The sequence below is a fragment of the Salvelinus fontinalis genome, chromosome 26, assembly GCF_029448725.1.
Source record: "Salvelinus fontinalis isolate EN_2023a chromosome 26, ASM2944872v1, whole genome shotgun sequence".
Taxonomy (NCBI): Eukaryota; Metazoa; Chordata; class Actinopteri; order Salmoniformes; family Salmonidae; genus Salvelinus; species Salvelinus fontinalis.
In genome coordinates this window covers 43,668,501-43,684,825 of record NC_074690.1, presented here as the reverse complement: position 1 = coordinate 43,684,825, position 16,325 = coordinate 43,668,501, and the positions used below count along the sequence as shown (strand labels likewise).

At 40.6% G+C, this 16,325-nt stretch overlaps 1 protein-coding gene across 3 annotated transcripts in view; it reads right to left on the bottom strand.

Moving 5' to 3' along the window:
* The window catches only part of LOC129824399 (far upstream element-binding protein 3-like), a 63,829-nt gene extending 48,338 nt beyond the window's left edge, over nucleotides 1–15,491 (bottom strand). For 2 of the 3 annotated variants that reach the window (XM_055884005.1, XM_055884006.1), the window contains exons 1-6: nucleotides 15,163–15,491; nucleotides 10,999–11,083; nucleotides 3,224–3,257; nucleotides 2,014–2,063; nucleotides 602–673; nucleotides 266–323 (exon numbers count right to left, since the gene is read on the bottom strand). In XM_055884005.1, the coding sequence (XP_055739980.1) occupies nucleotides 266–323; nucleotides 602–673; nucleotides 2,014–2,063; nucleotides 3,224–3,257; nucleotides 10,999–11,083; nucleotides 15,163–15,264 (401 nt within the window). In that variant the 5' untranslated portion in view covers nucleotides 15,265–15,491. The remainder of the gene's footprint in view (nucleotides 1–265; nucleotides 324–601; nucleotides 674–2,013; nucleotides 2,064–3,223; nucleotides 3,258–10,998; nucleotides 11,084–15,162) is intronic. The other variant, XM_055884004.1, reaches the window with a different exon arrangement.
* Nucleotides 15,492–16,325: the final 834 nt, after the last annotated feature.

Below are 16,325 nucleotides of genomic sequence, written 5' to 3'. Positions count from 1 at the left end.
ATGCATTGTCGAAACTGTAATATTGTGGCGTGACCGTTAAAAAATGTTTTTACCTAATTCCAACAGGGTTACAGTTGATACTGTGAGCATCTATAGACCGTAAATAAGGGGACTTCCCACATAATACGGGGTCATTAAATGCAATAGGGTTCACTCAAGACGGAAACATATTGTTCTTTTCAAAATGACAAAGAATGTCCACGGTACTTTACTGCTACTGAGTTTATAGAATAACACGTTCAACCGTCTCAATATAGAAACTCACTCAATGCTCTCAGGGGTTCCAGTGAGGGAGCAGGCTCTGTCCATCATACCTCCACTCTCTACCATGACAAACAGACATTACAGTCAGCATCATGTATAGAACAGCTGGCATACAGTTAAAGGAGGCACGTTTTCAAGATAGATCCCCTTCAGTATTGAGCAAAAACAGTCATGATAATCCATTTTGGCATTGCCGACAGCGCATCAAGCTAGCTGACAACGCTCACACTATATGTTGCTGAGATATTCAATTATCATCTGATATTGGTTATTATATCATGTGAAGGTTGGAAGTGTGTGTAGTCAGTCATTATGGGACATATTGATAGCTGCTTACCAGACGCAATTTGAATCTTACACCCGGACTCCAGCTGGATTCTTGTAATTTGTTCTCCTCCTCTGCCTATGACTAAAATAAATGGGAGGAGAGGGAAATAAAAGTGGAACGAGAGAGGAGAAAATAGTTCAGGTAATGTGTCAGACAAAATAAATACCAGGGCTGACCCCGGTAAGTCGACTGGTTGATTGTTTGGTCGATAGGCTGATGGTTTAACAATATTCTATTTGTCGAGCAGTCGCAAATAGATTGGTTTCTTTCATGGCACATGACACCAGTCTGATTTGCGCCTGGCTTAGTGGACTAATCCATTGAGGAGGCCGCGGGGAGATGCCACAGTCCAAGAAGGGGAGTGTGGCTAAGATGCACAAGCCACGTCTCTCTCCAGAATGAGCTCTCTCCTGCCATTTCATTCACATTCATTGCGAGAAATGTTTGCCTTTGATTGTTAGTGTATCAATTCCTCATTACATATCACCAGTAGTAGCCTACATTTACCATTAATTCCCATAATTCCTTATCTACTGTGTTATTTGGTTAGGGTCATTTCTGTTAAGGCATTCAATATATTGTTACCGTTGTTTACCGTTCTGATTTTCACAGAGTAGACACCTTGTTTGCAGAGCTCACAACCTATGCTACTCTTGTGAGAAAGGAGTTGAAGTTTATTTTATTCCGTTTACGAGTTGTCAATTTATTCTTTGTCTTTTGTTTGGAGCGCTCCTGTCAATGCTGAGTAAGGACACGCACCTGATTACGCATTTAGAAGTAGGCCTAGCTACCTAACCTGTGACCTGTGCGCAAATGTAGGTCTATATATGTGCCCATTTTTGGGATGTCTAATAGTATTTCTGATTGTATAAAAGCTGCAATGTGTAACTTTTTGGGTGGCATGACCAAATTCATATCGAAATATGTGTTATAGATCAGTCATTCTCATTGCAAGCAAGTCTAAGAAACAGTCGATCTGTTTTATGTGCGCTATTTCTATGTATCCAGGTCTTAACTTTCATTTTGTCATCTTTTACTTTAGGTTTTGTACACCAGCTTCAAACAGCTGAAAATACAATATAAATGTTTTTTCTTTCTTTCTTCGGGCAACCTATCTTGATCTCAGGCTCCCTCAAATAATTTGCGTGACCTCCTAAATGAATCAAACAGTGTGCTTAAAGCATAACAACAAACTCAGTACATTTAGTTGATTTTATTACAACACAGGCACGCAGTGTGTCTACACATTTTAACATTTCCACCAATCGATTGGTCAAAAGACCACGACTCTTGGTCTGACATTTTTTTCTTTCATCAGGGACAACACTAATAAATACATCCTTTAACATAATTCAAAATAAAGCATACAAGGACAAAAACATCCCAAACCACATAGCATACCTCCCATAACATGTACTTACTGAATCCAACCATTCTATCAGGCACTTTAAAGTCTTCTGTCATGACAGCCCTAAATGACAAAAGGGTGGGGTGAAAAGAGACAAAATATATCAAATAAAAAAGCCATCAGATGTCAAATTATTACATTCCATCACTCCATTCAACAATATGAACTACACTGAACAAAAATATAAATGCAACATGTAAAGTGCTGGTCCCATGTTTCATTAAATAAAAAATGCCGCAAATGTTCCATTCGCACAAAAAACGTATTTCTCTAAAATGTGCACAAATTTGCTTACCTCCCTGTTAGTGAACATTTCTCCTTTGCCAAAATAATCCATCCACCTGACAGGTGTGGCATATCTAGATTCTGATTAAACATCACGGTCATTACACAGGTGCACCTTGTGTTGGGAACAATAAAAGGCCACTAAAATGTGCAGTTGTCACACAACGCCACAGATGTCAACTTGATGCTTCAGTCAGCATGCAATTGGCATGCTGACTGAAGGAATGTCCTCCAGAGTTGTTGCCGGATAATTTTATGTTAATTTCTCTACCATAAGCCGCCTCCAACATCGTTTTATAGAATTTGGCACTGCATCCAACCAGCCTCAACCACAGACTACCTGTATGGCGTCATGTGGGCGAGCGGTTTGCTGATGTCAACGATGTGAACAGAGTGCCCCATGGTGGCGGTGGGGTTATGGCATGGGCAGGCATAAACTCGGGACAAAAAACACACTTGCATTTTATTGATGGCAATTTGAATACACAGAAATACCGTGACGAGATCCTGAGGCACATTGTGAGGCCCATTTTCTTTTTAGGTATCTGTGACTAACAGATGCATATCTGTATTCCCAGCCATGTGAAATCCATAGATTAGGTCCTGATTAATTTATTTCAATTGACTGATTTCCTCATATGAACTGTAACTTTGGAAAATCTTTGTAATTGTTGCATGTTGCGTTTATATTTTTGTTCAGTATCTGTAATACTTAGACTTTACTATATTTTCAAACAAAACAGTGATGCTGAGCACAAAACATTATCTGGTGTCAGTACTTCAGTGCTATCCTGCTGAGGATCCAATGTTATGTCTTTGGGTTGGATAGTAAGCTAAAATGAAGTGGAGGAGGGGGAATCATCGCACAGGTTTCTCAATCAATACCTATATACAGTCTGTCAATACAGCGGGTAAAATGGTGCTGGCTACAGGCTTACCTTTGATGTACCATGGCTCCCAGCTGGTTACCTACTGTGAGGGAAATAGACAAGAGCCAGCCAGGGATGGGACCGGAGCCAGATGGAGATGCAGTGGAGAGAGAAAAAGATTAGACGTATTAACTTTATCCCCCTTTTTTACTGCCTGCACCCATGCCAAAGAGCCCAATTGCAGGAGTTATGGGCCTGGGCAGAGGGTGAATATTATGAGATGGATCCGTCAATATTTTTTTAAATATCAGACACACAACTGGATGGCGTAGTAAAGTGTGTGCGCCCCGCACCACCCCACTAGGAGATGAGCCTATGACAGGTATAAAGTTGGGTATGCTAGCTAAGCTAATCCCCTCCCAGTTAATAGCATATTAGACATGCCTCCCCCTGGCCAGAAACCAAAGCTAGGAGATGAAGCTTGGGACGGCACCGAGTCCAGCTATTCCTTCACCATTAACAAGCCAGAGACAATAACAGGCTACACCAGGCCGAAAACAACTGACGGAGAAGCCGAGTGGGCTCTTCTGAAATGCAGCCTATCATGTAACAGCCCAGATGATTAAAGGATACACTACCCCACTACTTTTTATGATGACTATTAGCCAAAGTAAAACCTACAAATAGTCTCGATAGTCTAATTGAAATGCCCATTAGTTGAATGAAACAATAGTAAAAATATAGCTGCAAGCAGCAATGAACAGGGTTCGCAGGACGAGATCACACAAGATCCGATGGATAACAAAGCAAGCACTATCATGTAGGAACTATCTTCCTTATTTGCAAATCAGTAAAGTTTAGTCTAGTGCTGTTGGTTGATTATCTTTGAATGCAGCAGGTAATCATTCTTAAAGGGATACTTTGGGATTTTGTTAAATGAGGCCCTTTACCTACTTCCCCAGAGTCAGATGACCTTTCGTATGTCTCTGTGTCCAGTATAAAGGAAGGTAGAGGTAGTTTCGCAAGCCAACACTAATTAGTGTTAGCGCAAATGCTAGTTAGCAACTTCCATAAAACTGCATGCAGAGACATAAAAATAGTATCCACGGGTTAATCTGACTGTGGGGAAGCAGATAAAGGGCCTCATTGCCAAAATCCCAAAGTATCCCTTAACGTGTTCACTTAATGTATTGAGTTTTTATAAGTGGCACAGCGGTCTAAGGCACTGCATCTCAATTCTAGAGGCGTCACTACAGACCCTGGTTCGATTCCAGGCTGTATCACAACCGGACGTGATTGGGAGTCCCATAGAGCAGCGCCGTCAATGTAAATAAGAATTTGTTCTTGACTGACTTCTAGTTAAATAAAACTTTAAAAAGTTGATAGGCCAGAGTAAAGTGAATTTAAAGTGATTTATTAAAAATGGACACATTAATCTGATTTGTCTGTACCATGGGCCTACATATCTAATTTGGTGTTATGTAGAAACATTTTTAAGATAGATTTTCTTCTATCCTGAAGGACCTTATGGGCCAGTGAGGCAAATGTGTTCCGCATGAGGAAAAACACTTACATACAAAGTTCCAGGTCTCTAGGTCAAATGGGGCGACGGATATGAGGATTTAAGTGACGATTTGGCCGGGATAGGCCATCATTGTAAATAAGAATTTGTTCTTCACTGACTTGCCTAGTTAAATAAGGGTTAAATAAAACATTTTAAAAAGTTGATAGGTCAATGTGGAGTGAATTTAAAGTAGTTTATTAAATGGACACATTCATCTGATTTGTCAGTAACTCAGCCACCTTTTGACCAATCCCTTAGCTTTTCTCAAACTAAATTAAGCCATGTACCTACATTCCATTTATACCTATTGTTCATGAGAAGATGTGAAGTATTTTTAGCATTAATGCTAATATGCCTCTACTGGTATAGCGTGGCCATCTTTAAACGCATAAACTGTTGTTTCTCAAATTCTTTAGGGGCGGTTGTGATGAGTCCAAAGACCAAATTCGGAGTGAATTTGACTTTTAGTCCATGAGAAGATTTTATATGATTATTTGAAGCATTAGTGTAACATAGTCAAAAAAGTGAATTGTTAACAGTTTTCTTATTTAACATATAAATGCAAAATTTAACATTGTTCATCATGGTATTGTCTTTGATAGCCCTAAAAAGTTCCAAGTTGATAGGCCATTGTGGAGAGGATTTACAAAGGTTTTAAATGGACGTGTAAAATCAGATTCCCTGATTAATCAATAACTCCATCTCTTAACCAATCCCTTAGCTTTTCTCAGATTAAGTAAAGATACCATATCAAATTTTGTGTTATTTGGAAACATTTCCAAGATACAGGAAAATCTATACTGACGGACCTTATGGGTTAGTGAGGCAAATGTGTTCCGCATGAGGAAAAACACCTACATACAAAGTTCCACGTCTCTGGGTCAAACTGGGCGACGGATGAGGGTTTAAGTGAGACTGCTTATAACAGCAAGTTACTCAAGGCCTGTAGTTTTTATGTGCCATTTTTATTTTACCAATCTATGCTTGAGTTATTTGACCATGTAAAGGAAAAAAACGAAATAAGAATTCAGACAATAACAATAGGTTATCAGCTTTGTTTAGCCTGATGAGACAAAATTATTCCGCTGCTCTGTCATTCGCTACATACTTTAGTCAGACTGCCATCATTGAAGTCGTTTGTGGTGATGAAGGGCATTGTACAAAACAAAGTCATCAGCGATTGGATCGTCTCTAACCAATCAAAGTACCAAAGCCAATGGTGAATTTTCAAACCGCTGTGTTTTTGCTCTGGGCCAACCCATCGGTTTTTGGACCAATCAGATGGTCCCAAATGTGTATGCATTCGGTGAAGGGTCGGGGAGGTACTCAGATCCAGACTCATTGCAGAGAAGAAACTAAAGTCCATGGGCGTGCCGAAGCATTGAGTCTGGGTAGCCAGGCAAAGCATCGCTGTGAATCTCTAATAATAAAACGGCAATTTACATTTACGTCATTTAGCAGACACTCTTATCCAGAGCGACTTACAGTAGTAGTGAGTGCATACATTTTTATACTAGTCCCCCGTGGGAATCGAACCCACAACCGTGGCGCTGCAAGTGCCATGCTCTACCAACTGAGCTACACGGGACTACAGTAACATCTAACTCTGAATTTACGAACAGACAATCTGACAACGTTCTGCATTTACGAACAACCCAGAGCACACTGACACACTGGAGGCAATTTATGAACGCACCCTTAGCTAGTTGTCAATCAAATGTATTTATCATTGATCATTTGGGCGGGCAAGTTCCCATTCAGATTTCAAAATGTGGGTTGGGTCAAGCATGCATAGGCAGGCAAGCTGCAATAGGATGAGCTGGCTACTATTCCCCATCATTTATCAGTACAATTTTGACGACCAACTAGCTGAAAAGGCATGAGGATTTATCTAATGTTTCCTCATATTTTAGCTATTCTAGCTCTGGCTAGCATTAGTTTCTGATCTTGTTGTTGATCAGCATTAGAGGGAGCGATAGCCTACCTTTTCCTAGTTGTTTCGTCAATAGGACTGTAAAGTTCCCAAATGTAAGAGGACTCCCGTGGTATTTAAAAATTTGCAGAAGTCCGTTAAGGTGTATTTTGTGGCTTTTGGCAAATGCGTACTAATGATCTAAAGTTGCGCTGTTGCTACTGCCTGTAAGCACAGAGTGCAGTTCAAAGTGAATGATTGCAGGCCTGTGTGGCAATGGATTATTTGCATAAAGGCCAACTGCAGCATTGATGGGCTGCATAGACTCTGGTCCTTGACAAGAGATCCTTTTATTAGGTTTTATTTACTGCCGTGTCTATTAATTGCCCAAACGCACGGCCGCTTTCCCGATCTATATTGCTTCCCAAACATTCAAAGAATTTATAAAAACGTGAAAATGACCATATATAAGTGCTCGCTTGTCTGAAAACGTTTTTAAAAAAGTGATATTCTTCCTGGGGGTGTATATGAACAGATTTTTTAATGATTTCATGTTGCTAAAACACTGTCAGTTCGACTTTAAGTCTACTTTTTTAGCTTGGCTATTTAATATAGCTGAGAATTGCCAAGGACAATATGATATCATCACAATACTTAGGTTCCGATAATGATATGTATTGCGATTCTCACAATTCTATTTGTTTTGCGATTCGATACTGCGATTTTGAGAATTGATGTTCTAAACATATTGTTCACTATATGTCTGCTGCAGAGAGAGAATGAGAAAACAAGTTTTGATCAGTCAGGGAAATAAGTGCTGAAAACATGTTGGCTCACTATTTAAAAAGAAAATGGAGAACAAGCTACAGGATGAAAGGTTTTACAGTTGCAAAAATAATATTATATATACATACAGTTGAAGTCAGGAGTTTACATACACTTAGGTTGGAGTCATTAAAACTCGTTTTTCAACCACTCCACAAATTTCTTGTTAACAAACTATAGTTTTGGCAAATCGGTTAGAACATCTACTTTGTGCATGACACAAGTAATTTTTCCAACAAATGTTTACAGACAGATTATTTCGCTGTACCACAATTCCAGTGGGTCAGAAGTTTACATTCACTAAGTTGACTGAGAATCAAAAGAAATCCGCCAAGACCCCAGAAAAAGAACTATAGACCTCCACAAGTCTGGGAGCAATTTCCAAATGCCTGAAGGTACCACGTTCATCTGTACAAACAATAGTATGCAAGTATAAACACCACGGAACCATGCAGCCGTCATACCGCTCAGGAAGGAGACGAGTTCTGTCTTCTAGAGATGAACGTACTTTGGTGGGAAAAGTGCAAATCAATCCCAGAACAACAGCAAATGACCCTGTGAAGATGCTGGAGGAAACAGGTACAAAAGTATCTATATCTACAGTAAAACGAGTCCAATATCAACATAACCTGAAAGGCTGCTCAGCAAGGAAGAAGCCACTGCTCCAAAACCTGCCATAAAAAAGCCAGACTACAGTTTGCAACTGCACATTTGGACAAAGATTGTACTTTCTGGAGAAATGTCCTCTGGTCTGGTGAAACAAAAATAGAACTGTTTGGCCATAATGACCACCGTTATGTTTGGAAGAAAAAGAGGGATGCTTGTAAGCTGAAGAACACCATCCCAACCGTGAAGCACAGGGGTGGCAGCATCATGTTGTGGGGGTGCTTTGCTGCAAGAGGGACTGGTGCACTTCACAAAATAGATGGCATCATGAGGGAGGAAAATTGTGTGGATATATTGAAGCAACTTCAAGACAGCCAGGAGAGCCAAGTCAAGGTATTGGAGTGGCCATCACAAAGCCCTGACCTCAATCCCATTGAACGTTTGTGGGCAGAACTGAAAAAGCTTGTGCGAGCAAGGAGGCCTACAAACATGACTCCTGTCAGGAGGAATGGTCCAAACTTATTGTGGGAAGCTTGCAGAAGGCTACCCGAAACATTTGACCCAAGTTAAACAATTTAAAGGCAATGCTACCAAATACTAATTGAGGGTATGTAAACTTCTGACCCACTGGGAATGTGATGAAAGAAATAAAAGCTGAAATAAATCCTCTCTATTATTCTAACATTTCACATTCTTAAAATAAAGTGATCGTAACTGACCCAAGACAGGGAATTTTTTATAAGATTAAATGTCAGGAATTGTGAAAAACAGAGTTTTTAAATGTATTTGGCTAAGATGTATGTAAACTTCTGACTTCAACTGTACATATATACAGTTGAAGTTGGACGTTTACATAAACCTTGTGACTTGGTCACACCTAATGTTTTTGCTATCTTTCTCATGGGTTTGTTTTGAGTTTTCAGCCTAATGATGGCTCCCTTCAATGGCAGCTCTTTGGACTTCATATTGAGGGTTAAATGCAACAGATTCCAAATGCCACACTTAATCAACTCGAGACCTTTTATCTGCATACTTGTAAATTACCTAATGAGGGGATAACACACACCTGGCCATGGAACAGCTGAGCAGCCAATTGTCCAATTACTTTTGGTCCCTTAGGAAGGGGGGACCACATGTAAAAAGTGCTGTAATTCCTACACAGTCCACCCGATTTGGATGTAAATACCAACAAATTATTCATAATTTAATTTCAACTCCAATATGCTGTGGTAGACAGCTAAAATAATAATTTGGTCAATGTCCAAATATTTATGGACATCTCTGCATATTTCAGATAATTCAAAGTATCCACCCTTTGCCTTGACAGTTCTGCACACACTTGGCACTCTCTCAACCAGGTTCATGAGGAATGATTTTCCAACAGCGTTGAAGGAGTTCCCACATATGCTGAGCACTTGTTGGCAGCTTTTCCTTCACTCTGTGGTCTTTCTCATCCCAAACCATCTCAATTGGGTTGAGGTCAGGTGATTGTGGAGGCCAGGTCTTCTGATGCAGCACTCCATAACTCTCCTTCTTGGTCAAATAGCCCTTACAGCCTGGAGGTGTATTTTGGGTCATTGTCCTGTTGAAAAACAATGATAGTCCCACTAAGTGCAAACCAGATGGGATGGCATATCGCTGCAGAATGCCGTGGTAGCCATGCTGGTTAAGTGTGCCTTGAATTCTAAATAAATCACAGACAGTGTCACCAGCAAAGCACCCCCACATTTCCTCCTCCATGCTTCACGGTGGGAACCACACATGCGGAGATCATCCGTTCACCTACTCTGCGTCTCACAAAGACATGGCGATTGGAACCAAAAATCTCAAATTTGGACTCATCAGACCAAAAGACAGATTTCCACCGGTGTCCATTGCTCGTGTTTCTTGGCCCAAGCAAGTCTATTCTTCTTATTGGTGGTCTTTAGTAGTTGTTTATTTACAGTAATTCGACCATGAAGGCCAAGGCCTGATTCTCCTCTGAACAGTTGATGTTGAGATGTGTCTGTTACTTGAACTCTGTGAAGCATTTATTTGGGCCGAAATTTCTGAGGCTGGTAACTCTAATTAACTTATCCTCTGCAGCAGAGGTAAGTCTGGGTCTTCTTTTCCTGTGGCAGTCACCATGAGAGCAAGTTTCATCATAGCACTTGATGGTTTTCGCGACTGCATTTGAGAAACGCTAGAAGTTCTTGAAATTTTCAGCATTGACTGACCTTCATGTCTTAAAGTAATAACGGACTGTCGTTTCTCTTTGCTTATTTGAGCTGTTCTTCCCATAATATAACTTGGTATTTTACCAGACAGCCCTATCGTCTGTATACCATCCCTACCTTGTCACAACAACTGATCGGCTCAAACGCAATAAGGAAATAAATTCCACAAATTAACTTAAGGCGCACCTGTTAATTGAAATGCATTCCAGGTGAGTACCTCATGAAGCTATTTCAGAGAATTCCAAGTGTGCAAAGCTGTCATCAAGGCAAAGGGTGGCTACTTTGAAGAATCTCAAATATATTTTGATTTGTAAAACACTTTACTGGTTACTACATGATTCCATATAAGTTATTTCATAGTTTTGATGGCTTCACTATTATTCTGCAATGTAGAAAATAGTCAAAAATAAAGAAAAACCCTGGAATGAGAAGGTGCGTCCAAATTTTTGACTGGCACTGTACGTTGAAACAGAAATCAAAATACGAAAGTAGAACAAAAACATTTTAAACTGAGGTAAACCTTAACACTTGAACATGAACATTTCTGTTCCAAAATATTGAAAGCTTTTACTATTGGCCTTTATGGTATATGTTTAGAAAATTGTTACAATAACCTACAAAACATTCATGAACTCGTTTGGAGGTAAAAAGATTAAAACATTGTGAAAACCATAGGAAACTATCCCTTTAAAATCGTCGGCGGGAGAGAAATGGAGGTTACCTCCGTCTTCCACCGAACGCTTCTGGCCCCCATAGCCATACATGGAGGGGTCTACAATCTGCTCATTCCCCATCTTTGCTGCCATCTGAAAGGTGAGGAAAATAATAATTACTTAACAGATTTTCTATACAACAGTTCATCCATTCATTGTATCCATTGTTGCATCACACGTAAATGGCTAATTGGATTACATTTTCCCAAATTGCTAGTGCTATGACCACATTACATTTGTGTCACATACGGGCGCAATTAGGGTTAAATGGATACTTCAGGATTTTGGCAATGTACCTTTATCTACTTCCCCCAGAGTCAGATGAACTCGTGGATATCATTTTTACGACTCCGTGTCTAGTATGAAGGAAGTTAGAGGTAGTTTCACGATCGAACGCAAACTAGTAGATACCAGTCATTGCTCTAATGCTAGTTAGCATTTGTTCTTGAAACTCCCCTCTAATTTCTTTCTTAATGGACACTTTTTATTTTTTACTTTCGACCAATCGATTATATAGACACATCTATGGTGTTTTAATCAAATAAACTTTATGCACTGAGCTTGTCTGATGCTTTAAGCGCCCCGTTTGATGAAATAATAGAAGCACAAGCATTTCGCTACACTCGCATTAACATCTGCTAACCATGTGTATGTGACCAATATTTTTTTGAATAATTAAGACAAATGACTAGCGGGAGTCCAACTCAACTTATTTGATTGTGCTGGGCTCGGCTCAGACTTGCTGCACTGGGTTTTAAAAAATGACAGCGAGTGACTAAACTAGCAACCATTGTCTCGCGCTCCTCCATGCTGCAGCGACCACCACAGAACATCAACAGTGTTTATTGCGCTGTCCGTGTTGCTGAAGCTGCAACATAATTACAGCCATTTCCAACTTTAAAGTTATGTTACTGAAATCCCTCATTTGTTTAGGAAAAGCATTCCCGATTCCCCCAACCCTTGCTCCGTTTACGTGACCCATGCACATGAACAGGGCCTGACCTATAGCATATCATAATCATGTCTCACATCAATAAATTGGTAATAACAAACAGATGTCTCAAGTTGAGGGAGCGTGCAATTGGTATGCTGACAGCAGGAATGTCCAACAGAGCTGTGCCAGAGAATTGAATGTTCATTTCTCTTCCATAAGCCGTCACCAACATTGTTATAGAGAATTTGGCAGTACGTCCAACCGGCCTCACAACCACAGACCATGTGTAATCACGCCAGCCCAGGACGTTCACATCCAGCTTCTCTTTTGTGAGGAAAAACTAATTATGATTGGCTGGGCCTGGCTCCCCAGTGGGTGGGCTTGGCTCCTAAGTGTGTGTGTGTGTGTGTGGGGGGGGGTCTATGCCCTCCCAAGCCTGCGCCCCTGCCCAGTCATGTGAAATCCATAGATATGGGTATGATTTATTTATTTCAATTGACTGACTTTCTATGAACTGTAACTCGGGTAAAATCTTTGAAGTTGTTGCATGTTGTGTTCCTAATTTTGTTCAGTATAATTTGACCGTTTAGAACAATGTAAACACTAAATAAATAAGCGTACCAGAGAGTCTGTTGTAACTTTTTTGTTAAGCCTTTATTACATCAAAGACTCAAAGCAGTTGCATTCATTCTTGAATGCAATTTCAAAAATAGAATAGTTTATTTATTGCAGGCCAGTCAAGATTATCCACACCGATCTTGACAAACCATTTCTGTATGGACCTCACTTTGTGCACATGGGCATTGTCATGTTGAAACATGAAAGGGCTTCATACATCTGTTACCTCAAAGTTACCAAAAACGTCATTGTATGCTGTAGGTAGCTTCCCTTCAACTGGAACTAAGGGGCCTAACCCGAACCATGAAAAACAGCCCCAGACCATTCATTATTCCACCTCCACCAAACTTTACAGTTGGCAATATGCATTCAGGCAGGTAGCGTACTCCTGGCATCCGCCAAACCCAGATTCATCCGTCGGACTGCCAGATGGTGAAGAGTGATTTATCACTCCAGAGAACGCGTTTCCACTGCTCCGGAATACAATGGCGCTGGGCATTACGCCACTCCAGCCGATGCTTGGCATTGGCCATGTAGTGTAGCAACATGGTCTAGGAAAAGGCGCCAACTGAACAGCGCACTGATGTGTTTCAGAACCGTGAACAGCGACCACTATCCAACGCAGGAGAAAGTGCATTTGATATGAAATAATATAATTGTTATTAGCGATGCACCATTGTTATTAGGTAAAATAACCATTAACTTCAGCAGCACATGTCTTAAAGTGATGGACTGTGCCATCCCCACAACCTCCACAACGTATTAGTCAACGCAGACAGGCGCCAATCAGACAGGTGTCTTAGAAGAAACAAAAATGGTAGACATAAAAATTAGATCCACGACTTCTCCTGACTCTAGGGAAGTAGATCATAGGTCTCGTTGACAAAATCCCAAAATATGCCTTTAAGTGCCTTTGCTCAAGGGCACAACGACAGACTTTTCACCTAGTTGGCTTGGGGGATTCAAAACAGCGACCCTTTGGTTACTGGTCTTATGCTCTTAACCGCTAGGCTACCTGTCGCCCCACACGTAGGTCCCCACCTGTAGGTCAAAAGCACAATGAGAGCTAGGGCCACCATCTGCTGAATAACAACAATACCAGTGGTCTAAACCAGTGGTAACCAAATTGTATTTTTTTTACATAAATACAAAAAATATTAACCCAATACAAACTATTTGTAGGAACGAGTTTTGTGCAGTAGGCCGAATACATTGTCACAGCATATTACCTGACAATATTGTTCTTCTCTGACCATATTACATTTCCAAAATCAAGCTTTGATTAAAAAAACACATCAGTTGGTGTAGCACGTGCGAGGCACAGCTGAGCATACATTTTTATTATTAGCTTTTTTATTTTACTGGACTGATGTTACCAGCTTCTGATAGTCATGGTGCTTTCAAGACAACTGGGAACTCGGGGAGAGAAAAAAAATGAGATCAAATCATAACTTCAGGTCGGAAAGTCAGAGCTCTAGAAATATGCCTGATTTTCCGAGTTGGATGACCCGTTAAAAACAGTTTTCCCAGTTGGATCTAGTTCCCTCCCTGAACTTTGAGATGCCTATGTATGCCAATGCAGTTCTACCATTCTCCTTCCAAATAAATTATTGCCAACTCTTGAGATGACTTTGAATCTTTCAGGGGCCAAGTTATCACCTCTCCATGAGTTTTGGGGCTAAAGAGCTAGTTGTTCAGCATTCTGTCAAACAATGTAATAGATGGGTCAATCAATCAAAACTAAATGTATATTTTGCATGAGGGAGCACTGTAATATCGGATTTGGCGAGATAGGCTGTCAATGTAAATAATTATTTGTTCTTAACTGACTTGCCTAGTTAAATAAAGGTGAAATGTTTTTTTTAATTCGTAACCTTTATGTCGCACAAACAATAGCCACGTTAGTTATAGTAGCTAGCTAGTAAAAATATGTTTTGCTCGTCCCGAAAGACACCTTTGTTTTATAAGGTAAAACATAACATAGTACTTTATTAACCTACTCCCCAATCGGGTTCCTAACTAGACACCACCCGCCGCCAAAGTGTATATCTGGTGCTTGCCAGTTACATAATGGAGCTACAAACTTTGACACTGTCTCAACAGGGGAGGGAGGGGCAATTGGATCAATGTTGTCTACCTACAACTGGGAAACAAAAGGGATATCTGTTTAAAAACGAGTGGGTGGGTTTGGAACCTTTGACCACTTGTCACAGATTGTTATGGGTTTCAACCCCAGAACTTCAGTGACTGAACAACAGGTTGCATGTGGACACGTGTAGAAAACGTAGCTAGCTAGTTAGCTACCTAGCTGGATTAACGAAGTAACTTGAAGACTTTAACACGGTTAACTACATAAAAACATTATTTCCTGTCGTGCCCTGTTGTATCCAAAATGTACGAACACGAGTATGCACTGCGAACTCGAAACTATTGTGGTTGTCAACTAGCTTAGCATGCTAGTTAGCCGGCTAGGTAACATTAGCTGACTAGCTAGTGTGTTTTTCCATGAGCGCATAGCACAAACTGGTGATGGGCGAGTTAAAATAAAAGTGTTTTCGTCGTTTAAAAGGCTTAGTTCAAAATCAATCGATTTCTTTGCGAGTGTTTATACTGTTATTACCTGTCGAGCCCGATGTAAAGCGTCGGCGAAGCCGTCAGCTTTCATTCCGGGCTGAGCCACGGAGGCCTGTCCCTGCACCAACTCCGCCATCATCATCATCATCCCCAGACTTCTCAGCTGTTGTTTGTACAATCCGCTTCCGCGTTCAGTCACGTGGAAAAGCACTGCACTGCAAGGTTGTTACCACAGCCACAAAGTCAAAAGGCTATTTTAAAAGACAGTACAGTATGAAGATAGTCTAAAACTGCTTCTCCAATAGAAATCCCAGATTACACTTGTAGGGGATGTCATGGCGCGACCTTGGGTAGGGAAATGTACGCGCAGAAACACGTAATGGGGTCTAACGTTTGTCTCACGCCGAATTGCGCATGTGCGGGCAGTCAAACCAGTAACGCCTTTGATATAGTTATTTTATACAAAAACACGTCACTTTCACGAGGTTGTAAAAATAACATGTTCAACTACTGAAGACATTGGCTCGAATCTAGGTTGTGCCTTTAGAATGAGAAAATTAACAACTAAGGAAGAATGTTTCACTTCTCTAACCCCAAACAACATTGGCTCGAATCTAGGTTGTGCCTTTAGAATGAGAAAATTAACAACTAAGGAAGAATGTTTCACTTCTCTAACCCCAAACAACGGCTTGGTCTGACTTGCAAAGCTTTCCAGAAAGCCTCGAACCAGATATTTCACCTGTTGTATAAACGTGAAGCATCCAGTTGGCGTTTCCACTCACTACCAAATATGGTGATGAGCGGAAGCCCAGTGGCCGGCAATGGGAGAAGGTGGATTTTGGCTCATTTTTTGGTTCTCATCGATAAAACATTTGATCTCCATTCAGTTCTCTATTTCCAAAACTATAATCTGTAACAGTCAGAGTGGACTGAAGTTTGTAGATGGTGTTGTTTAGAAGGAGTACAAGAGCGAAATGAGACATTGCACACGTGTGCTTCACAGAGTAGGCGTTCCCTAATTGAAATATGCAAATATTAGCTAGAACGCGCCAATAGGATCTTCCTAGCTCGTTCTTGTCTCTGCCCAACCTCCTCGCTTCTTCTGCCCACTATGATTAATTTGCTCCCATTGGAAAGTAAAGATGACCGCCGTTTTATGATCCCATAACCTATTGTGTATGTTTTTTTTGTGTTATTTTCAACTTATTT